General features: G+C 36.5%; 1 protein-coding gene across 1 annotated transcript; it reads left to right on the top strand.

Annotated features, from left to right (window-relative positions):
- Nucleotides 1-248: 248 nt before the first annotated feature.
- Nucleotides 249-23821, top strand: LOC133296061 (uncharacterized). Its single transcript, XM_061495012.1, has 12 exons — nucleotides 249-660; nucleotides 796-897; nucleotides 985-1065; nucleotides 15391-15500; nucleotides 18356-18491; nucleotides 19121-19219; nucleotides 19831-19918; nucleotides 20523-20971; nucleotides 21041-21217; nucleotides 21346-21543; nucleotides 22346-22672; nucleotides 23487-23821. Exons 1-12 carry the CDS (start codon nucleotides 400-402, stop codon nucleotides 23577-23579), a joined length of 2121 nt encoding a protein of 706 aa, XP_061350996.1. The 5' UTR covers nucleotides 249-399; the 3' UTR covers nucleotides 23580-23821.
- The last annotated feature ends 889 nt before the right edge of the window (nucleotides 23822-24710 follow it).

The raw sequence follows: 24710 nt of genomic DNA, 5'->3' as shown, positions 1-24710 counted from the left end.
GAGGTAAAGTGAAAAAAGTTGCATCACTTCAAAATTTTTGAGAGAACCGACTCGGCCGTTTGTGTGGTGGTGATCAGCGGAAGAAAGAAAGAAAAATATTACCATTGCAAGTGGAATGGCTAATTCTTCCGTAAACGACAAGTCGTTTAGGTATGATATAACGTTAGTTGGAATGCAGTGAGAGACATGTGTCAGGCGGCTATAAAATCCAGAACCGCGATTCATATTTACCTCTTATCGCCGCCTTTCTTGTTCTGGGGACCTAACTAAAGAGAAATCAATCCCTTCAAACAAAACGACACTATACACTTTAGATTTCAGAATTTTTTTTTCTTTTTCTGTCAATCTCAGGATATTTTCTCGAGAAAATTCCGATAGAAAAAGAGAAAGAGAGAAAGAATGGAGTCGACGCCGGTGAATTGGGAAGCTCTAGATGCTTTGGTCATCGATTTCGCCAAATCTGAGAACCTAATCGAAGACTCCTCTGCGCCCTCTCCATCTTCATCCCCTTCCTCCTCCTCTTACCACTCCAGGCTCGTCATCCGCCAGATCAGGCACTCCTTGGAGACCGGCGCCATTGACGCCGCCGTCGATCTCCTCCGCCTCCATGCCCCTTCCATCCTCCACGATCACAGGATTCTCTTCCGCTTGCACAAGCAGGTCCGTTACTTCTCTCTCTCTCTCTCTCTCTCTCTCTCTCTCTCTCGCTCTCTCAAACGATTTGTTATTTTTTGCTATTTTTATTATTGTAGAAATTTATTGTTGTCGTCGTTCCGAATTTTGATTGTTTTGTAGAAATTTATTGAGCTTCTTCGGAAGGGGACGACGGAGGATCGCGACTCTGCTATTGATTGTTTGAGGACAGCTCTTGCTCCTTGTGCACTCGATGCTTACCCGGTATCCGAATCTGGAACTAGAATACACTCTGTTTTCTTCTGTTTTGTTGTTCAATGCTTGGTTCTGATGGTTGTCTTTGTATTTAAGGAAGCATATGAGGAATTCAAGCATGTTCTGCTCGCATTTATATATGACAAGGATGATAAGAGTTCTCCGGTGGCAAATGAGGTAGGTCTGATTTCTACTTTTACTGTCTGTTTAACCTGCGCAGATGCATGCATGCTTATGCTTTTAGCTGGTATAGTTGAGTAGAAGATAGTGTGTTGGATGAAATATTTGTTGATGTGTTAAGTATACAGTGTGTCAAGTGTTGTGTGCTTAATGTTTTGTTTTGTGTTATTTAATTGACATTAATCATGCATCACCATTTTTTGTTAATTGTTCGAAGTCTGAGTTGTAGAGAGCGTGGAAAGGTTACTAATTTCTAGGGCAGGATAATTAATCTTATGTACACCATGCAATCACCCTCCCTCGCTAGTCTGGTTTAACGAGAAGTATTTTTTATGGTTTTTGTACATCATTAAATCACCCAACACTGATTAGCACTTGTTACTCCTGTCATTGTACTGTTCTTAAACTTGTAGGGATGTAAATCAGTTGAGTTCCCCCCGAATTATTTGAGCTCAACTCGGTAAATGTTGATCAAACTATTTTGTTCACCTAAACAAACAAGCTAAAGCTTGAATTTAGACTCGATTATATAAATGAGCCAAACGCAAGTTTTATTGGCTTGACATTAAATTTTCACTAGTAGCTTGTGATTGTGTCGTTTACACACACACACAAACATATATATAGGGAGGGTATCCACTTATCACAGGAGGAGTAAGTCTTGGACACTCACATCATTGAATAACTTTTTGTAAAATACTAAATTAACAAATCTATCCGTTGAATCATCTGATGTTATCTTGATAATCATGTGCTCCAAATTTTCGTTAAATTGGACATGATTAGGTATGTGATATTTACTTTCATTTAAAAAAATATATTCTACGTTAAAATGAAGTTGTTCAGCAAAGTATCACTAGTTTTAAATTTCATGAAATTTTGAAGACTTGATCGAGTAATGAGCATGAGAGGTGAGAGGAGCTAATTTTGACCATTCATGAAAAGATTGAATGGTCAAGATTAGCTCCTCTCATATATTATTCATTACCCATTTAATTTTTGGCCTTTTTACAAATAGGAACCCTAAACTCTAAAATTTTCCCAATTAATCCCCAAGTTTTAACTAATATCCCAATAGATTTTTCTATTAAGATGTCATTATCTCACTAAAAATGAGTTAATCTTAACTATCCATTTTGTAGTAAATCTGGATCCTTTATTTATTTATTTTAATAATCTTTTTTTCTCTCTGACTTTTAAACACGCTAAATGATAATAAAAAAGCAAAAAAAAAAAAAGCAGTTGAATTGGACCATGTGCAAAAGAGTGATGCACTTTGTTTCTCTTCTTTGGCATTACAAGAGGGTCTTTTGATTAGGAGTTGACATTGACACCACATGCATCCAATGTGTAAAGAACCAATTCAACCAAAAAGCTTAAGCTAGTTGGTGAGAGCTTTTTAATGGTTTATACTATTCTCTAACACACACCCTCACACGAGAGTCCACTGGGCTGGAAGGGTGATCAATGCACAGGCCCACCTACCTATGCTAAGAAAATTTCACAAGAGAAAGTGGGGCAGTGAGGATCGAACTTGGGACACGAGGCTCTGATACCATGTAAAGAACCAAAGCTAGTGGATGAGGGCTTTTTAATGGTTTATACTATTCTTTAACACATTGCTTGGAAAGGAAGTGTGGTCTCCAACTCAAATTTGAAGATTAAAAGAAGGGAGTGAAATAACTATATAAAAGTTATAAGTGAAGGAGATGAGCATGCTTCATAGCCTTCCATGGAGTTACCCCAAAGTTGCAGAATCATTTTGTGACCTGTCGCTGGTACACGAAAGGAAGAGGCCATGGGAAAATGAGCATCTATAGTACACTTTTTCGTTCCTAGGAAGTGACACACATCTCGCAGCAGAGAAGCAAAATGCAGCAAACACTCATTGAATGCAGCAGATGAGAAGCATAATATTCCATTATTTTAGTGTTTTTATTAATAATTTTTTTTCATTTAGCATATTTAAAAATTATAAAAATTAGGATTTTAATGCTAAATAAATTAAGGGCCCATATTTAATTTAGATGGACGGCTGGGAGTAACTCACCATTAGGGAGTTAATGTTATCTTAAGGAAAGAATGTATTGGGACATTAGTTAAAGTTTAGTGATTAATTAAGATAACTTTAGAGTTCAATATGTTTATTTGCGGAAGGTCTAAAGTTGAAAGGGGCTTCATGCACTTTTCCCTCCATTCTATATAGACAGTAAAATCTAAAACAAAAGAAATTATAATTTTGGACAAGAAAGGGTATATAGATAATAATTTAATTATCTCTATCACTAAATAAATTGCGATTCTATATTTTGTTCATCTTCTAGCATAAAGATGTCTTCTAAAATATGAAATTAATAGACTTAAAAAAAATACAATATAGGGAAAGAAGATAATCAAGCTATAAACGTGCTAAAAAAGCTGATCACAAGCTTTGTAATTTTGGTCAAGCTTTTGAACAAGCCAAGCTTGACCTTTAAATTTGACTCGATTAAATAATGATTCAAGCTTGAGTAGCCTCTTTTTAACAAGGCAAGTCTGACCTTCAAGGGTTTGGCTTGATTCTACTCGATTACACCCCTACTCAACACCACCATTTGTTCGAAAAATTAAGTTACAATCTTACATCTACTTTGTATAGTGTTCCTGAAAGAAAAATGGCCTTGAAGGCCGTAGGCATGTGAGGATGAAATCAAAATTTTCAAAGCGGAATTACACATACCATATCAAGAAACATGCTTTAGGACATGGATGTTACCTTGTTTGCTTTCCAAAACTTGAAGATGATCAAGGTGAGGCTTGAAGATACAAGCCCTCTAATGTTGATCCACACCACCCTTTGTCAAGACAGAAGAACTCTTCTTCAAGGCCACCAACGAACACTAAGGGAGGCAAGCTAGGCGTCCCTAATGGAGAGGTAGGAAGCAAGGTTTCAAGGTGTTTAGTTGAGTGAATTTTCAGCAAGAAAAAACACAAAAGTGGCGCATGGAATTCACTTAGAAAGTGCTAGGTAATTTTCAAAACTCTCTTACGAAAAACCTCACAAAAGGATGACCAAAGGAGATGAGAGAATGAGTGAATAAAAATCTGATTTCTTCACTCAAAAATCAGCCCTATGTAGCGCACACTAGGAGAGGAATGAGTGGAGTTGTTGCAAATCAAATTTTGCCAACAACCTCCTATCATATCCTCATGATATCAAGTGCATATCTCAACAAAAATCTGACTTAACAACCATCATATGGCCAGCCATATGGTGCGCTCCATTCAGCCTCAAAACAGTTCAGATACGTTGAGCAGTTGCATTCAAACTTGAACCAACTCACTCACTTATTCTCTCAACAAACCAAATCTGATTGGAGCTCATTTGGTTGATCCTATGACCATCACAAGACCCCAAAATCAGCGCCCAAAATCAGCCTTGGATGATGCTCAAAGATCTCTTCTTGATACTTGGGATTTGTTCCAACAAGATCTTACCTTATCCTTTTGTTATGAAACAACTTTTCATAGCCAATTCAAATTCAAATTCAAACATTTAAATTCAAACGTTCAAACATTTAAATTCAAAATTCAAATTTAAAATTCAAAATTCTAATTCAAAATTCAAAATTCAAAATTCGGGATTCGGGATTCGGAATTCGGAATTCGGAATTCGAAATTCGAAATTCGAATTCAAAATTCGAATTTCAAAATTAAAATTCAAAATTCAAAATTTAAATATTTGATAATTAATTTAACTAATTAAATTAATTAATAATGTCTTGGACCATCCAAGCCCATTACATGATCCATGTGCCCTTTTCCCTTTTGGTGGACTTCCAAACTTCTTCTTGGGCTAACAACCATTATTAGGCCCAATACCTTTAATGCTATATTATCATGACAATAAGGTGTTAGTGTGTGACCCATTAGGCCCAACATATCTACTGACATAAATGGGCTTGGGCCTAACAAGCCCACAACCCATCTAACGACAACACAGAACACTAGCAATGCTTTGTTGCCCCAGCGCTAGTTAAGTTAATGACACATATTTGGTTGCCGTATGTATTTCCTTTCGTCTCGGTTACCTTCCCATTAAACCTAGGGTAAGGAAACGTATCAACCATTGCGGTTTAGGATAAACTTTATTCGAAATAGGGAATCTTCAATTTACTGACTCTAACGGCAGATCATCTCATGATCTCTTTTACTATGCATAGATTCCCGAGTCCTTGTAAATGTCATCCCGATTTCTCCGGTTTATAGATAACCTAATCTCTCACAGAGATTTGACGAATTCCTTCAGTTTATCACCCTAGCCCTGTGCTCTTTCAGGACAAGCCCAACAGTGTACCTATGTGTCTCCATGTTTTAGGCAGACGAGGTATACAGTCAAAGCGTGGCTTCTAGAACACAGTCTAGGTAATAACTTCTGGTCTAAGGAAAGACATACCCAAATATAAAGAGACTACTCTAATGCTACTCTCTGTGAGATTTCCTCATAGAGTCTCTTTGTGGGTCTGTTCAGTGCGAGCTATACCCTTATAGGTTCACCCACGACTTTAGCTAAGACATCTCTATATCTGTAGCAGATGAGGTCTTTACCTTGTATCCAAATACAAATAGATAAGTCGTGCTAGTCTTATCTGAGATCACTGATCCCCATTCTCAGTGTCTCTAGACTAGGAACATAAAATTAGGAATAAACATCCAGTATCCTTGAATCCTCATGATCGTGATCTCATCACAGATACTCAAGATATACCTATTTTATTCCAAGGGGTTCATCCAGTTACTCATATAAAATATTAACTATAATATTGAGACAAAATATGAAACAGGATAAAGAGTGCTTTTTATTTATTTGCGACAATATAAAAGGTCCACATATGTCCTAATATAATCAAAAGATTGTCTCTAGGACATCCATATACTTACAAGCTCTCACTTGGCCTAGAGCCAATCTGACCTAAGTCGTATACCTAAAGCCTCATAATGACTATCATGTTTTCTCTGAGAAACAGCCTTTGTCAGATAATCGGCTAGGTTATTATCTGTGGGAACATAATCCTTTTTTACATCTATCCTATCAATGATTACTCTAATCAGGTGATATCTGCGGAGCACGTGTTTAGATCTTTGATGAGACCTAGGTTCCTTTGACTGCGCAATGGCTCCAGTGTTGTCGCAAAACAACTGTATGGGCTCATCCACGCTTGGAACCACCCTTATTTCATATATGAACTTCTTGATCCACACGGCCTCCTTAGCCGCTTCTGAAGCAGCTATGTATTCAGCTTCTTTCGTTGAATCTGTTGTTGTCTCCAGCTTGGAACTCTTCCAAGATACTGCCCCACCATTTAAGGTGAATACGAACCCTGACTGTGACTTGCAGTCATCTTTGTCACTCTGAAAGCTGGCATCAGTGAATCCTTTCACTGAAAGCTCATCAACCCCACCATAGACCAGAAACGCATCCTTAGTTCTTCTCAAGTACTTAAGGATGGTCTTGACTGCTGTCCAGTGACCCTCTCCAGTGTCAGATTGGTATCTGCTCGTAATGCTCAAAGCATATGAGACATCTGGTCTCGTACATATCATGGCATACATGATGGATCCAATACCCGAAGCGTATGGAATTCCACTCATGCGATCCTTCTCAGGCTGTGACTTAGGACACAGCCTAGGAAAGATGTACCCCATGACTGACAGGAAGAAAACCCCTTTTTGACCCTTCCATGCTAAACCTCTTTAGCATCTTGTCAACATACGTGGATTGAGATAAACCCAGCAGCCTCTTGGATCTATCTCTATAGATCTTTATACCAAGTATAAAGGCCACTTCTCCCTAATCCTTCATGGTGAAGCTTTCTGAAAGCCAGTCTTTCGTTGTTTATAATGTGGGGATGTCATTTCCTATTAGCAATATGTCATTTACATAAAGTACCAGGAAAACGACATTACTCCCACTAACCTTCTTGTAAACACAAGGTTCATCCTCGTTCTTGATGAAACCGTTACTCCTAACCACTTCATCAAAACGAATATTCCAACTCCTTGATGCTTACAATAGCAGCATATCACGATCCTAATAGATTTGATCATGGCAATTGGTGAGAAAGTCTTATCATAGTCAACTCCTTGTCTTTGACGATACCCTTTCGCAACCAACCTAGCTTTGTAGGTTTGAACGTTGCCATTTGCATCAGTCTTTCTCTTAAAGACCCATTTATTTCCGATAGGAACTATTCCTTGCGGTTTAGGAACTAAGGTTCATACCTTGTTTTGATGCATCGAATCTATTTCAGATTCCATGGCTTCAAGCCATTTAGAGGAGTCAACATCCTTGACCACCTCCTCATAGTTACTAGGTTCATCATCCTCGACGGTTTGTTGATTCTCAATCACAAACCCATACCTCTCAGGTGGATGGATGGCCCTAGTAGACCTACGGAGTTGTGTGTTTACTTCTCCATTGGAGAACGTCGCCTGTGGAGCAGACTCGGGTTCCTCAATCTGTTCTTGTGGTCCTTGAACTTCTTTAAGATCAATCTTACTCCCACTGGCTCCTTGAGAGATCAAATCCTTCTCAAGGAACTCAGCATTCTTGGACACAAACACCTTGTGTTCATCCATGGAGTAAAAGTAGTATCCCTTAGTACCTTTGGGATACCCCACAAATAGACATTTAGTACTCTTAGCACTAAGCTTGTCTGATGCCAACGCTTTGACATATGCTGGCGATCCCCATACCTTGAGGTAACTCAGGTTGGGTCTCTTACCGTTCCATATCTCATATGGTGTGGTCTGAACAGATTTAGACGGTATCTTATTTAGAAGGTATTCCGCTGTGTCTAAGGCATATCCCCAAAACGATTTTGGAAGTTGAGTCTCACTCATCATAGACCTGACCATGTCTAACAAGGTCCTGTTTCTCCTTTCAGAGACACCATTTTGGTGTGGTGTGTATGGTGCAGTAAACTGCGAGAGAATTCCATTTTCTCTCAGATAATCCTGAAACTAATGGTTCAGATATTCGCCACCACGATCTGATCGTAATGTTTTAATCATCTTGCCACGCTGTTTCTCTACTTCATTCCTAAACTCTTTGAATTTTTCAAAAGCTTAGGATTTATATCTCATTAGGTACACGTACCCAAATCTCGATTTATCATCAGTAAAGGTAATGAAATAGGAGTATCCTCCTCTAGCTTCTATAGACATTGGCCCACAAACATCAGAGTGAATGAGTTCTAATAACTCACTAGCCCTATGACTCTCAAGTCCATTGGGCTTGTGACAAGTCATTTTCCCAGCTAGACAAGATTCACATTGTCCATAGGATTCCAAATCCATGGAATCTAGGTATCCATTTGCATGCATCCTAGACAATCTTGTTTCGTTTATGTGCCCTAGTCTACAATGCCAAAGATAAGATTGATTATCTATCCTAGGTCGTTTCACATTTACATTGAGCACTTCAGTTCCCATTTCCAAAACATATAAGCCATTTATTAAAGAAGCAGTACCAAAAACAATATCATTCGCAATGATAGAAAATGTACTAGGGGTGTTCGCGGTCTGGATTGGATCAGTTTTGGAAGCAAAACTCATCCGATCCAATCCCTTCGGTTTGATCATGTAATCATCCATTCGGTTTAGATTTTTTTTCAAATCCGATCCGATCCAATCCAATTTTTTCGGTTTGGATTGGATCGGTTTTCGGTTTTTTGAATATCCTAAAATTAGTTTCATGATTATTGTGCAAATAACAATTTTTTGTAAATATTGGCTTTGTATAAAATTTTTTTTTGAAATACAAAAATATCAGTAAACAATACTATAGTTGATGAGACGTGACTAAGTTTTTTCTTGGGTTTAGTTGATGAGTTAATGGGTATTGAGTTTAGAAATTTTTGGGCTATGATTGGAGAAAGGACAAGTATGTAGAGGATAATTAATATATTGGATCGGTTTGGATTGGATCGGTTTTCATCAACCCATCCGAAAACCGATCCAATCCAATTAAAATTTGCAGTTTTTTTCGGTTTTCGGTTTTTCGGTTTATTCGGTTATCGGTTTTTCGGTTTTTCGGTTCGGTTTTCGCGGTTTGAATCGGTTTGGATCGTTTGATGAACTCCCCTAAAATGTACCATCCCTAATAGTGAAAGCAAAACCATCTTGTTCTAAACAAGAAATATCTAGAAACATAAAGACAATTATTCAAATGCAATAAAAGGCTCGTAGGCAAAATGAGGTTGGCATCTCCAACAGCATGGGTAGCAACTCTTGCTCCATTACCAACGCGGAGGTTCACCTCGTTCTTTTCCAATCTTCTAGGGATCCTAAGCACCTGCAACGAATTGCAAATATAAGAACTACAATCGGTATCCAATACCCTTGAAGTCGGATTAGCACAAGAATAATTTATCTCAATCATGTAAATACTTGAGGTAGAAGCTCACCATGCTTCTTGTCCTTCACACTCTTCAGGTAGTCTGGACAATTCCTCTTCCAATGGCCTTTCTTGCCACAATGGAAGCTCTCAGCATCGCTTTTGTCCTTGGATGCATTCTTACCCTTCTTTTTGCCTTTCTTCTTCTTGGGTTTTCCTTTGGGCTTAAGTGAGTCGCCTTTCGCAGGCTCCTTGCCCTTACCCTTGGCCTTGCTAGGCCCACCAATCAGAAGAGCATGTGTCCTATCCTTCTTGATAGACACTTCAGCAGTTGTTAACATGCTTAACAATTCAGGCAAGCTCACAAGCATCCCATGCATGTTGTAATTCATAATGAATTGACTGAAGGAAGGTGGAAGCGAGGTCAGGACCAAGTCATTACTTAGTTCGGCATCCATCACGAAGCCTAGATTTCCTAGCTTCTCAATGAGCCCGATCATCTTAAGAACATGACTGCTCACAGACATGCTCTCAGACATCCTGCATGAGAACAATTCTCTAGAGGCCTCATACCTTTCATGCCTGCCTTTAATGTCATACAACTCTTTGAGATGTAAGACAATAGAGGGAGCATCCATATGCTCATGCTGCTTTTGCAGTTCAGGCGACATGGATGCCAACATGATGCAGACAGTCAACACATTGTCATCCATGTGCTGTTTGTGGGCCTCGAAATCAAATTCTGCGAACCCATCTTCCCCTTCCTTAGGAGCTACGAGTAATGCAGCATCCAGGATATAAACTATTTTTTTGGCCCTAAGAACAATTCTTAAGTTCCGATACCAGTTCATAAAGTTTGAACCGATCAGTTTGTTCGTATCGAGTATTGAACGCAGTGACAGTGGATTAGTCATACTAAAAACTGAAAAGATGTAAAGATAATTTAATTAATATATTTCGACATGTAGTAAAAACAAATTATTAAAGACTTTAAATAATTTGCCCCTCCCACTATTTTATCTAAGTCAATTACCCTTACCGTTTGACTTAGGGTTAATCTACTTTTAGATTTTACCTTAGTGAGATTAAGAGTGCGTTTATCTATTTTAACCCCCGTCTGTGACCACAAGATTAATTTAAATAATGGGTTGATCTTTATCAACAGTATCTCATACCCTCTCTTAACATTAGGTTGACAACTCCTTGTCACTTAGTGGTGTATCTCATGCAACCAACCTAGCATTATTACCCTAAGCACATAAGCCCGGCTGAGCCTGCAACTTATGCCTCAATTAACCATTAACCAGCACCCTAAGTGTCTCACACTTCTAACACTACTCTTGCTCAACGAAACAGTGGGTCCCAACTGAGTTGTGGAGCACCACTATTTAGAGGATGTTTGAGTAATATTGGTGGTGGGAGGTAATCATGCGCTTAATAATTTATTCCTTTTAAGGGTTCCTTTTATTTAGGGTTTATTAAGTCTCATCAAACGCATAGGTATAATTATTAAGTCTCATCAAACGCATAGGTATAATTAATACATGCTAGTCGTATCCTATGTCAAACATCTATCGGATTACACTAGTCGTAATTGGACGTGCATAATAATACATACAAACGCGATTTGTCAAATTTCATGCATACTAGTCGTTTTTTTAAAACAAAAGCATACATGCATATAAAACAATTTTATTTGAGACGGTCATGGTGCTCGTGCATTCGTCCTTCTTGCTTCTCAAGCTACGGCTTCTTGTCGTCTAAACGCCACTAGCCTAATTCTCTAATTACAAAATAATTAAAGAAACTCCAAAACATCTTTGGAGGGACAACTGAATATTTAAAATTTAAAATTCAAATTTACATTTTAATTTAAATCGAGCAAAATTACACCTTTAATTTAAAATATAAAATTTGAAATTCAAACTCGGGCACCATGACCATCCCCTTCCAATTTGCACCTGAAAATTCAAATAACTTGCAAGCACATAATATCAAATATTATATAACATGTTCATCCATATGTCTTATCATTTTAACAATTAAAATATCATTGCAAGAATCATGATTCAAATTTTCTTAATGGCCGAATTATATAACAATTAATATAATTCAAATTTTGATGACTCTTTCTCAAAGAACACAAAATTAAACCACACATGTAAACACCACACCTTGTATGGCCGAATCACATATCCGTATATATGATAAAAAAAATTCACAAAATTTTCATGTCATTCTCATGGAAAAATTCATAGAGAAAAATAAGAAAACAATCAAGGTACTCAAAGTAACCCTCATGGCCGAGTCATCCCTTTCAAAAAGGTGTTTCTTTTTAAAACTTTCACAAAGAAAAAGAAACAAAACCATGAACACATACAGATATATGAACATAGCAATCACATTATCATCTTCGTAAAATAAAAACTTCAACAATTTAAAGCATAGTATTTCAAAATCCATATGCTATGATTCATGATTTAATTCTTTAAAGAATTTTTGACCGTAAAGAACAAGTTTTTACAAACAAAGTACCATCACCCGCCGATGGTAAAACGACCGGGCTCTGATACCACTTGAAAGAAAAATGGCCTTGAAGGCCGTAGGCATGTGAGGATGAAAAACAATTTTCAAAGCGGAATTACACATACCATATCAAGAAACATGCTTTAGGACATGGATGTTACCTTGTTTGCTTTCCAAAACTTGAAGACGATCAAGGTGAGGCTTGAAGATACAAGCCCTCTAATGTTGATCAACACCACCTTTTGTCAAAACGGAAGAACTCTTCTTCAAGGCCACCAACGAACACCAAGGGAGGCAAGCTAGGCGTCCCTAATGGAGAGGTAGGAGGCAAGGTTTCAAGGTGTTTAGTTGAGTGAATTTTCAGCAAGAAAAAACACAAAAGTGGCACATGGAATTCACTTAGAAAGTGCTAGGTAATTTTCAAAACTCTCTTAAGAAAAACCTCACAAAATGATGACCAAAGGAGATGAGAGAATGAGTGAATAAAAATCTGATTTCTTCACTCAAAAATCAGCCCTATGTAGCGCACACTAGGAGAGGAATGAGTGGAGTTGTTGCAAATCAAATCTTGCCAACAACCTCCTATCATATTCTCATAATATCAAGTGCATATCTCAACAAAAATCTGACTTAACAACCATCATATGGCCAGCCATATGGTGCGCCCCATTCAGCCTCAAAACAGTCCAGTTACGTTGAGCAGTTGCATTCAAACTTGAACCAACTCACTCACTAAATCTTGCCAACAACCTCCTATCATATTCTCATAATATCAAGTGCATATCTCAACAAAAATCTGACTTAACAACCATCATATGGCCAGCCATATGGTGCGCCCCATTCAGCCTCAAAACAGTCCAGTTACGTTGAGCAGTTGCATTCAAACTTGAACCAACTCACTCACTTATTCTCTTAACAAACCAAATCTGATTGGAGCTCATTTGGTTGATCCTATGACCATCACAAGACCCCAAAATCAGCGCCCCAAATCAGCCTTGGATGATGCTCAAAGATCTCCTCTTGATACTTGGAATTTGTTCCAACAAGATCTTACCTTATCCTTTTGTTATGAAACAACTTTTCATTGCCAATTCCAATTCAAATTCAAACATTTAAATTCAAACGTTCAAACATTTAAATTCAAAATTTAAATTCTAAATTTAAATTCTAAATTCTAAATTCAAATTGCAAAATTCAAATTCAAAATTCAAAATTCAAAATTCAAATTTCAAATTTCAAATTTCAAATTCAAAATTCGAATTTCAAAATTAAAATTCAAAATTAAAATTTCAAAATTCAAATTTCAAATTCAAAATTCAAAATTGAAATATTTAATAATTAATTTAACTAATTAAATTAATTAGTAATGTCTTGGACCATCCAAGCCCATTACATGATCCATGCGTCCTTTTCCCTTTTGGTGGGCTTCCAAACTTCTTCTTGGGCTAACAACCATTCTTAGGCTCAATACCTTTAATGCTATATTATCATGACAATAAGGTGTTAGTGTGTGACCCAGCCCAACATAGCCACTGACATAAATGGGCTTGGGCCCAACAAGCCCACAACCCATCTAATGACAACACAGAGCACTAGCAATGCTTTGTTGCCCTAGAGCTAGTTAGGTTAATGACATAATCATCCTATTACACATATTTGGTTACCGTATGTATTTCCTTTTGTCTCAGTTACCTTACATTAAACCTAGGGTAAGGAAACGTATCAACCCTTGCGGTTTAGGGTAAGCTTTATTCGAAATAGGGAATCTTCAATTTACTTACTCTAATGGCAGATCATCTCATGATCTCTTTTACTATGCATAGATTCCCGAGTCCTTGTAAATGTCATCCTGATTTCTCCGGTTTATAGATAACCTAATCTCTCACAGAGATTTGACGAATTCCTTCAGCTTATCACCCTAGCCCTGTGCTCTTTCAGGACAAGCCCAATAGTGTACCTATGAGTCTCCATGTTTCAGGCAGACGTGATATACAGTCAAAAGCGTGCCTTCTAGAACACAGTCTAGGTAATAACTTCTGGTCTAAGGAAAGACATACCCAAATATAAAGAGACTACTCTAATGATACTCTCTGTGAGATTTCCTCATAGAGTCTCTTTGTGGGTCTGTTCAGTGCGAGCTATACCCTTATAGGTCCACCCACGACTTTAGCTAAGACATCTCCATATCTGTAGCAGATGAGGTCTTTACCTTGTATCCAAATACAAGTAGATAAGTCGTGCTAGTCTTATCCGAGATCACTGATCTCTATTCTCAGTGTCTTTAGACTAGGAACATAAAACATCCAGTATCCTTGAATCCTCATGATCGTGATCTCATCACAGATACTCAAGAGATACTTATTTTATTCCAAGGGGTTCATCCAGTTACTCATATAAAATATTAACTATAATATTGAGACAAAATATGAAACAGTATAAATAGTGCTTTTTATTTATTTCCGACAATATAAAAGGTCCACATATGTCCTAATCTAATTAAAAGATTGTCTCTAGGACATCCATATACTAACAGTTCCTACATCATTTCTCGTAAATAACAGAGTAAGGCAGGAAGGTATAATTCTAAAAAGAGCACTATTGGTTATAGTAAGCATTAACCTTAGGGGATGTCAGTGTAATAACCCTTTTTTTGAACCTTTGTTCTTTTCAAATAATGAATTATGTTCAGCTCCCCGGACATGGTGTCTAGGTATGAATCTGTAATGACTTTTGCAAGTAAATAAATATTGGAATTGTTTTCTGAGGAAAGCTTCTACTAGTAAGTATTTAGTAGGAGTGTAGCACCTGAAGTGTAGGCTGGTAAATATAGTGTGTTACCTGGATTTGATTATTTATCCATTTCATATAATGTTAGATGTCCAAAACTTGTGTAATGTATGATACAATGGTAGAAAATAGAAATACTTGGCTGTTTTTTTTTGAAAACATTATGGCTGTCAGAGAAGCATCTTCACCTGGCAGCATCCTGCCAAGTGTTTTCTAAAGATAGGCCTTCAGAGTTCTGTAGTTTGTGGGTATTTCCCATGTATTGGCATGTTTACCATTAGGGGAGAGGTACATTGTGCAGTCAGTTATGAGTTTATGACTGAGTGGCTATTTGTTGGAGGGTAAAGTCCTTGCTCTTGCATAAGCTCATTTCTTTCTTGGGAAAAACATTACAGAAGACAGAACATTCATTTCCTGTCTGTTTTTCACTTGTTAAGGTTTATGCAGATGAACTGATTTGAAACTTCAATTTTCATTCATGATAATGATTGAAACTGTATTGACCTTTTTAAAAAAAAATAAAATAAAGTACTTCTAGTGAGGTTTGTGTTTGATCTCATACTCCTGTGTGTAGTTCTCTGTCACGAGTGAATTTATTAAGCACATGATCATGCTTGCTTTATCTTATGCAGTGGTCAGAAAGGAGGAGGTTTGACTTAGCCGGGTTTATGTCCTCTATGTTAAGAGCCCATTTAAATGCCTATGATCCAGTTTTTTCAATGGCTCTGAGATATTTGATAAGGTTTATCTATCAACTACTACTCATTCTGTTTGTACTATGCTGTTTTTATTTCTTTGCAATTACATTGGATTTTCTTTTGCTAAATTTGACATTTTATTTTTGTTAAGACACGTGTAAGATATACCACCCATAATACAGGTGTACAGGCACAAGAAAAAGGGTCAGAGGGGATTATACCTCTTACTTTCTGTAGAAGCGTAACAAAATTATGAATGAGTTGTTAGTGGACTATGTGTAATGGCATTAGCTAGGCAGCTAGAAGAAAGAAATCCGGGAAGGTTGAGGGAGGAAGAGAGAGGAAATTATGTTAAAGGATCACAAAATATATTAATCCCAAACTAAAACTTACGTGACTCAGGCCCTATTTATTTGAAGGAACAAGAGAGAAAGGAGCATCAACTCTTTTATTAACACAACTAGGAAAGGAAAATCATGCCTTTTTTCCATGTTCACAAGACTCATTATCTAAAGACTATAAACAAGAGAAATAAGGGGCTATCTTTTGGAGTTTGGAGAGACTTGGATGTCCATGATGGATGTGAATAAGGTCAGGATAATTTGTCAACATACTTGCTACTGGGGAATTAGGCCTAACAAGATGATAAAGGCCTTGGGACTCACTACTGACTCCAATTGTTCTCCTTATAGTCGGACCTTGCACAAGAGCAAAGTTTATAGTAAAGATAATGTAATAGTGAAGAGAATGAATGAGTTGGTTGACTGATATTAAATTAAAGGGACAATCATGGACATGAATATATGTTAATGGTAAAGAGGGGACACAATTGTGCTTATCGAATGCCTTCAATTGTCTTGGTAGTATTACCAAGGGTAACTAGGAAAAATAAAAAACGTGAATGATTGGATTGATGATAAAATAGAATCTTGGGCCTCAATTCGATTGATAATAAAGAAAGAGAATTCTTGGTTTAGTTCTCTACCTTAACGACAGAAAAAAAAAATTGATCAGATTCTATTGAGTCTGATTCATGGTCATCATTTATCAAAGAATAACTTTGGTTATCAAATGATAGAAGAAAAGAAATGGAAGCAATTTACTTATGATACTTAATTGGGTTTCATAAAAAGTATCTAATGAATTATAAGTTCAATAAATCCTGTTTAGCATAAAGATGAATTTTTTTTTGCTCATTATCAAACAATCATTTGAGGACAAGTCTTGAAGCAGCGGTAAGGTTGTTCCTTTATGACTGGAAGGTTACTAATTCGAGTTTGGGAAACATCCTCTTTGTAAAGTTGTAAGGGTAAGGCTGCATACATTCGACCCTCACTCTTATCCTCGCAAAGTCAGGGAGCCTTGTGCACTGGGAGTTTGTCCTTATCAGAGGGGTTAATTGTTTTCATCTCCCATCTCATAAGAAACCCTTCTTGCTCCACTTAGTCCTACCCTTGGGGTATTTTAGTGATAAATTCTATAGGAACTAGACGATAGTTTTTGGTCAAATACCTAGTGATGAACTCTATGTTCCTTTCATCATAGCATTTCTGAACAAGTTCCTAGATAACAAACCTAAGGGTTTCCTTATTGATTATAATGATGATATTGACTGTGATCTTGATACGGAGTTGGAGATTCTAACTTTGATGATGATGCGAGAAATAAACCGATTTTAGACCCTTCAATTCAAATTAACAAAATCAATGTCACCTTATTAGGGTAGGTAAGAGATGTGAGAAGAAAAAGCACCGGAATCAATTATCCAGGGTCCAAGAGATGATTAAGAGATGTAGGTAATTGGATTATTGATTTGTGCAACTGGGTGCTGTGAGGAAGCCTTAAAATGAAGGAAGTTATAGTTTGCACTCAGAATGGCCACAGTTGGAGTAGAAGATGATGCTTAACCCTGTTTGAGGAAAGTTAGCTGAAGCTAGACCAGAGGAAAAAATATCTGATGCAGTAGAATTGTTGTCTACCATTGGGAACTGAATGGAAGTATGCTGGATTGTGGTATGAATATGCTGGAAAGAGTTGGAATGCTGAAAAAAGTGCTGAAAAAAGCTGGAATGCAGAAAAAACATCCTACAAACTCTAAAATGGTACGACCAACAGATAGATTGCTGTAGGGGAGGTTGGGACGAGTATCGTGCCCACGTGTGGTGGAGACGTCACCGGAAAAGATAACACACAGAACAAAGAGTTGGCTTTTTTGGGCATGTGGTTGGACGGATGACCATGGGTCCATCAGACTTTAGGAGCCACTCTTGATCCAGTGGTCACCAGCTGGAAATTTCCCGAAATTTTTTTCTGGTGGCTGCAAATTTGTTGGATAATTTTTCTGGTGGGCAAAAAAGTTGAGGATGGAGGGAGTTGTGACAAGAGAAGGGCTGTTCGGCAGTGGGTACAATGGGACTGGGTTTTCGTCAGCAGAGACGGGTCAAAACCCGTTTTAATACCAGCTTGAAATTTTTGTATATTGAGTGAATTTTGTGTATTATAAAATATATCACACATAGCTCTATATATATTAGTGTGGAAATTATTTACAATAATTTCCTTCCTCAGGCAAGCCTAGAGCAGTGGTATAGCTGTTCCTTTGTGACCGAAAAGTCTCGGGTTTGAATCTGGGAAACAACCTCTTTGCAAATATTCAAGGAAAAGACTGCGTAGAAGGATTGCCTTCATCTCTACCCTCGTTAGTCGGGGTTTAATGGAGTGATTTTTATATTTATGATCCTAATTGATTCTATAGTAAATACATAATTTCATATTTACATATCTGTTGAGATATTCTAACAATCCTTACAAGTCCAATTCTGGTTGTTCTCTTGCATCTGTGTTATTGTTTAGCTGTCTTCTATTTATTTTTCTTTTGGAATTTTTTTCTATTTTGCAGTATACACAGGGCATATTGTTTACGTCAAGGTATTACATCACCCATCTCTGATCTGACTGAAAGATTGCTTCTTGAGGAGCGTGACCTGCCTGCAACACCTCAAGACATTTTATATGAAGTACCACCATTTGATGAGGTGAGATATCTATATTATATAATTCTAAACTTTCACGGGGAAATTAATTTAAGGAAAGAAAATGGTATATATGCGGTATATTATCACTCAAACTACTGATAATCTGATATCGGTGGGATATGGCCAGTGTAAGGATTCACATAGGTAATATTGAACAGAAATCAGGAAAAAATTCTGATAGTCCCAAAGCATTCGAGAGGCCTTGGTCTCTGCCTCTGAATCTCTCTTCTCAGTTCTTACTTACCCCTCCTCTTTTCTCTGCACTTTATATTCCACTTCCAATACCCGATTTTGCCTTCTTGTACACCTGCCACCTAAGTAGGTGGTTATAACGCACAAGCAGCCGCATAAGCAGGTTGTTATAATGCAAACCCACAAATCACACACCTTTCATGGGTTCCTAATCCTCTGCTGCTATTCCCTTTTCCACTGTTGTACACCTATGTTATGGGAGGATGTCTATCAGATGTCAAGTGTTATTGATAGTGAACATTATCATTTTGTGAAAACGCATTGATATCTCTGCTTCTACATGTTTGTACAATGATACATCTGGCTTCCATTTTTTATATATATTTATGCATGCATCATTTTTAGGCTGAAGCTACATGTTTGATTCTGGAACCCAGGTTGACATACAGGCTCTTGCACATGCTGTAGAGCTTACCAGACAAGGGGCAATTGATAGCTTGAGATTTGCTAAGGGTGATCTGTTTCTGGCATTTCAGGTTACACATAATCTTTCTAGTTCATCTTCTTTTTGGCTTCTTTTTAAATATTAGCCTGTGAATTGTTCATTTTACTTCTAGGATTAAATATATTTAGCCCATTGTAGATGACTTTTTGTTTTTCTTTTGATAAAAAGATAATTTAAAATTTCATTTTTTACTTATCATCTTTTAATTCTGCTTTGCATTCAAGTCTTCCTTTCTTTAGATTAATAAATTCCCTTGCACTATTACTCAAAGAATAAAAAATAAGAAATCAAACATACTAATGACGTAGTATTGTCATTGATTTTGGAAAATTCTGTTTAAAAAATTAGTTGTTTCACATATTAACTGGACCTAAGGATCAATATTTAGACCTAAGGAACAACATTCCCGAATTTCTTTTTCCAATTTCAGACCTAAGGAACAGTCTCATCGTCTTGTCAGAGTAAGGGCTACGGGAATTGGAACATAAAAGGAGGAGAAAGAAAAATAGTTGTAGTTGATGCAAAATATGACTGAATGATTTTAATCTCTTTGCACATTAATTTTTCGCTGCATTGGTGATTTATTTAATTTTCATGTCAATTGTGCCTTCATGTCTTAATTTTTTATTCCTTTTGTTGCAGAATGAATTATGTCGGATGAGATTGGATGTTCCACTTCTTGACCATCTTGTTCGGGAGTATTGTGTTTATCGAGGCCTTGTTGATTCTGGTATAGCTTCTCCTCTGTTGAACCTAGCTGTGTGTGTGTGTGTGTGATATGTCTAGAAAAACTTCCATGCTACTAGCTTTCAGTAATTCATATTTTTCATGGCATCTGCTCATCATTAATCTTGCATTAGATTTCAAGTCTCTCAAAATTTTAAATCAAATTTTTAGTTGGTTATTTCATGTATGCATTATAATTTAATAATGGGTTTTGTAGAAAATTGAGTCCTATTCTATGTTACACATATTGTAAAGAACCATTTCAACCCAAAATCTTAAGGGGTGTTGGGTAATGGCCTTTATAATGATTTATATTATTCTCTAACACACTCCCTCACGCAAGAGCCCTTTGGGCTTGAAGTGTGGATATTACACAGGTCCAATTTTTTGGTTTTACCTCGTGTTTATTTTAATTCCACTAGAAAGTGGGGGGCGGTGAGGATCGAACTCGTGATCTATGGTCACTGAAGCTCTGATACCATGTAAAGAACCACTCCCAAAACCTTAAGGTGTTGGGTAATGGCCTTTATAATGATTTATATTATTCTCTAACACATATTTCTCATATCTTATTTTGATTATTTCTTGTCAATTTATGATGAACTTAGCATTTGGGAAGCAACCTATTTCAGAACCTTCAAAATTCAACCACCAAGAGCCTGGTTATTGCTCATCAAGGGATTGTTCTCTTGAGCTTGATTGTAATGCCAGCAAGCATTCTGATGGTGAAACTTCTGTTACCAATGCTCACATGGACGGTTCCCCTGATAATAATGCTGATGTTACAAGCATGCGAAGAATTGATTTTGAAGTACGATATGCTTCTGAACTCACTAGCATTAATGAAGATTGTAGCACCAGTGGATCGCAGCAACTTGAAAATCCGAATGTTTTGCAACGAAACAGATTTCCTGGAAATGGAGAAAGAAGCAAGCGCAAGCGGTGGAGAGGACGATATGATGACAATAGTTACATGCCCAATGCTTCTTTGGATGAGCACTGCAAGCAAGAGCATAGCATAAGTACCGTTGTTTCAACTTTATCAAAGGAAAAACAGGTATCTGTTTGTCAATTTTGATGTTATTCTGTCTGGGAGATCAATTATTGACAGAATATTGTTTTGCAGGGCCCTGAAAAGCTTTCGGTTCTTGATGTCAGTGATGTGGAAGATAAATATGAGATTCTCTTGGGAATGAAGGAATTAGCTAGCAAAGGAATGGCTGCTGAAACAGTTGAAGAAGTCAATGTTATCGATCCCAATTTCTTTGTCCAGAACTCTGTTTTACTCTTCCAACTCAAGCAGGTAGGTGGCTTCTATGTTGATATTGATATCCTTTTTTTTATTAACTTTATATTAGAGGGCCGGGGGTGTTGTTGGGCTTCTCATTATTGCATCAATAATGTTATCGTTAATGGGATTCCTGGCTATAGGTTGAATTCCTCAAGTTGGTCAGCTCTGGTGATTATAATGCTGCTTTGAGGGTTGCTTGCTCCCATTTGGGTCCTTTAGCTGCTAGTGATCCTGCTTTATTAAAGCCGTTGAAGGAAACTCTCTTGGCTTTACTTCGACCTAATGAAGATGCTCTTGGAAATGCATTACCTCTACATGCTCTAGCTGCTTCTCTCCAGGTGTTGTGTGTTTTGCTGATCTAATATGTCTTCTGGTATACAAATTTTTAATATTTTCATGTTAATCAATGGGATTTTCTCATTCATGATGCTTGCCTAGAAATGTCATGATAAAATTGTAGGCAAGTTTGTTCCTTCATTCTAACATGTTATATCTCCTAATACACCCCCAGAGGCGAGACCTTAAATTTTTTTCTGGGTTCAAAGTGTAAATAATGCAGAGTTCTTTTTCTTTTTAGAATTGATTACCTTGTGCTTAAATTTAACTTTTTTATTTGATAATGGGGTGGCAAAGATCAAACTCTAGACCATTTGATCGTAGGCTCTGATACCATGACACACAACTAACTCTCCCAAAAGCTTAAGCCATTAGGAAGATACACATAGATGGTTTTATTATATCTCTTAACAATATGAGCAGGACTACTAATAGAAAAAGATGGGAAGGGATTACTATTTAGTTTAGTTTTTAGTGTTACTGATTGAAGCGGGTTGAAAGCTTATAACTTCTTATAGACCAACCTAGTATTGATAACTTGGAAGGTAATCTAAAGTAATATTCGCTTCCAAGTTCCAAGTAATTATAAATTATCTAGTGCAAAGGCTTCTTATCATACGTCTTCTTTAAAGTACGATATTTCCTGTGACGGTGTGGCTTCATGTTATGTTCTGTACCTGAAAGCTTTTCCATCACTACTTATGGTGTTTGTTCTATTATTTTGTAATCATTTTAATACAATATCAATGTTTTTACTCTGTTATGTCATTTTTAAATGTGAAATGCTTGTTTTATATTGTATAGGTTGCAGTTGGTAGGAGGCTTGGTGTTGAAGAACCACAGCTCATGAAAATAATGCGAGCCACTCTTTATACTCATAATGAGTGGTTTAAACTTCAAATGTGCAAAGATAGTTTTGAAGGTCTTTTGAGGATTGGTTCCTTGAAGGAAGTTAATATTCCCTTCCTTGCTCCAGTATCTACGGCCAAGTCATGTGCTGATAGCTGCACTAATGGATCTTCTCAGGCTACAGTATCATCAGGAACCAGAATGTCAGAAGATGGTAGCAGTCCAACTCAAGTGTCGTCAAGGGATGTCATCAGTGACGAAGGTGCAATACTCAAAGTAATGGTAAGTTATGGTTTCTAGCCATTAATTCTTTTTTTTTTTCTTAGCAAAAATTAAAAATTCAAGTACCCTATCATCATGCCTTATGTTTTAAGAGGGTTTGGCGAAAATTTTATAGTTTTCACTGGCACAATTTTGTATGTAAATTTGCAATTGTCAGCAATACATTGGTAACGTCCTTCGTGATCGAGAAGTTCATGTAGGTAGTGCAAAATTAATGGATCTACCATAGTTTCAATGGGTTTCTAGGCAGATTTTTTATTTATTTCTTTCTTTAGTTTTCTGTCCCATTTCATTTCATGATAGAGAAGTTTTCTGTCAGATCCTATATTCATGACTATGTATCAAATAGTATTTCTTCTTTAATCGGGTAAATAAAATAATGCATATAGATGCATTTTCATGATTTCTAACTTGCATGCCAAAACCCCAATGTGTTATGTATTGCTGTTTATACTTCAATCTCTTTCGATTTTCTTGTATGTTAACTTGAGTGGCTACTTTTGAGCACATTTCATGATATTTTCCTTTCGTTGTGAACCTTTATATCAATTCTGTGATAAGTAATTTCTCTCTTTCGGCTAAAACAAAGTAACACCAATGTTATAAATCTTATTTGATGTTTTAATTTCGCTCATTGTCCTGAGTCGTACTCTAGGGATTGTTTTAGGTTTGAAATTCATTCTACCCTCCCCTATTTATTCTTCGATTGGTATAGATCTGCTGCCTCTATTTTTACCATTAGTAGGCTCTGTTCAATCAAACCACCTTTGCAGAATGGAATTTTTTTCATGTTCGGATTTTTGGATGAGTGCAGGAGTTTTTGGCTTTGCCTAGGGCCGATGCTATCCATCTGCTTGCACAATACAACGGAAATGCGGAGACAGTCATTCAGCAGATATTTGCCTAGTCGTTGTGTATCAAAATCGAGTCTGCTATTTTGAAGAAAGGCCATATTATTATTTTTTTAATATTATATTATTTGATTCAAATTTGTGAATTTTTCTAACACATGTACAGATAGATGCAAAGAGAGAGTCTGTGTTGTTCGAAATCTGAATTGACATAAACTTATCTCTGTACAGAATCTCTTTATTTTTTATCCTCTCATTTTTAATATGAGAAAGCTGTAATTAATAAAATAATTATTGGTGTGATTCAAGTGGATTTATGATAAGCTATTCTTCACGAATGATTTGGAAACCTATTCGCGAAGATTAAAATGTATTCTTATTTATCTTTTCATTCGTGTCCTTTCCCGAATTAGCATTATCATTTTTCATATACATTTATATTCACAAAAAATAATTAGATAACGCCCTGAACTTAGCGAATAATTTAATATGTGCACGTAATTTCTCATTGTATTCTGTCAACCTGTGATTTTTGCGGTAAAAAAAGACTTATTTTTGTCACGTGAGATATGCACCAAAATTGAAATTAGAGGGTGGACATCTTTAACTCTTTTTTTTTTTTTTTGTAAATTCATCTTTAACTCTTTAATCATCTTGCATTCGCTCCTACATGATTAATGACATTTTTATTAATATTTTTTAACATAAAATGAGATTTTCGGTAATAGTCTATGAAGTAAGGATTGTTCAAACACATCGAAATTCCAATTCAAACTTAGCCGATACGAGAATCGAATCAGGCATCCAACGAGCTACGAGTGATTTTTTGTTTTTTTTTTTGTTTTTGTTTTTTGGTAGTTAAAATAGAAAGGGCTAGTTTACCAAAAAAATAAAAATAAATAGAAAGGGGTATTGTTGTCTGATTAAATAAATTATTTTGGAAACTATGATTTGCTCCGTAGTTAATGGTCTAATTTTAAATCTTGTTATATACTTGGAAGGATTTAATTTCGTTAATAAAATAAGTAATTTTACCTTATTATTATTAAATAAATAAATGTTACCTTTTTTTTCGGTAAACAAACGTTACCTTTTTTTTCCGGTAAACAAACGTTACCTTTAGTTTAAAGAATTATTATACTTTTTGCTATAAAAACTTTATAACGTGGCATTCATTCATTTATTGA

Source organism: Gastrolobium bilobum, unplaced genomic scaffold, assembly GCF_033153095.1.
Source record: "Gastrolobium bilobum isolate Gb01-03AN ecotype WA unplaced genomic scaffold, APGP_CSIRO_Gbil_v1 utg45331, whole genome shotgun sequence".
NCBI lineage: Eukaryota > Viridiplantae > Streptophyta > Magnoliopsida > Fabales > Fabaceae > Gastrolobium > Gastrolobium bilobum.
This window is presented reverse-complemented; position numbering and strand designations above follow the sequence as displayed.

Bases quoted from the DNA above. Each gene is read 5' to 3' on its own strand.
- LOC133296061 (XM_061495012.1), top strand. From the start codon at position 400: ATGGAGTCGACGCCGGTGAATTGGGAAGCTCTAGATGCTTTGGTCATC. The intron at 18,492-19,120 runs GTGAGATATCTA...TCTGGAACCCAG, and splicing joins AAGTACCACCATTTGATGAG to GTTGACATACAGGCTCTTGC. The intron at 20,972-21,040 runs GTATCTGTTTGT...ATTGTTTTGCAG, and splicing joins CTTTATCAAAGGAAAAACAG to GGCCCTGAAAAGCTTTCGGT.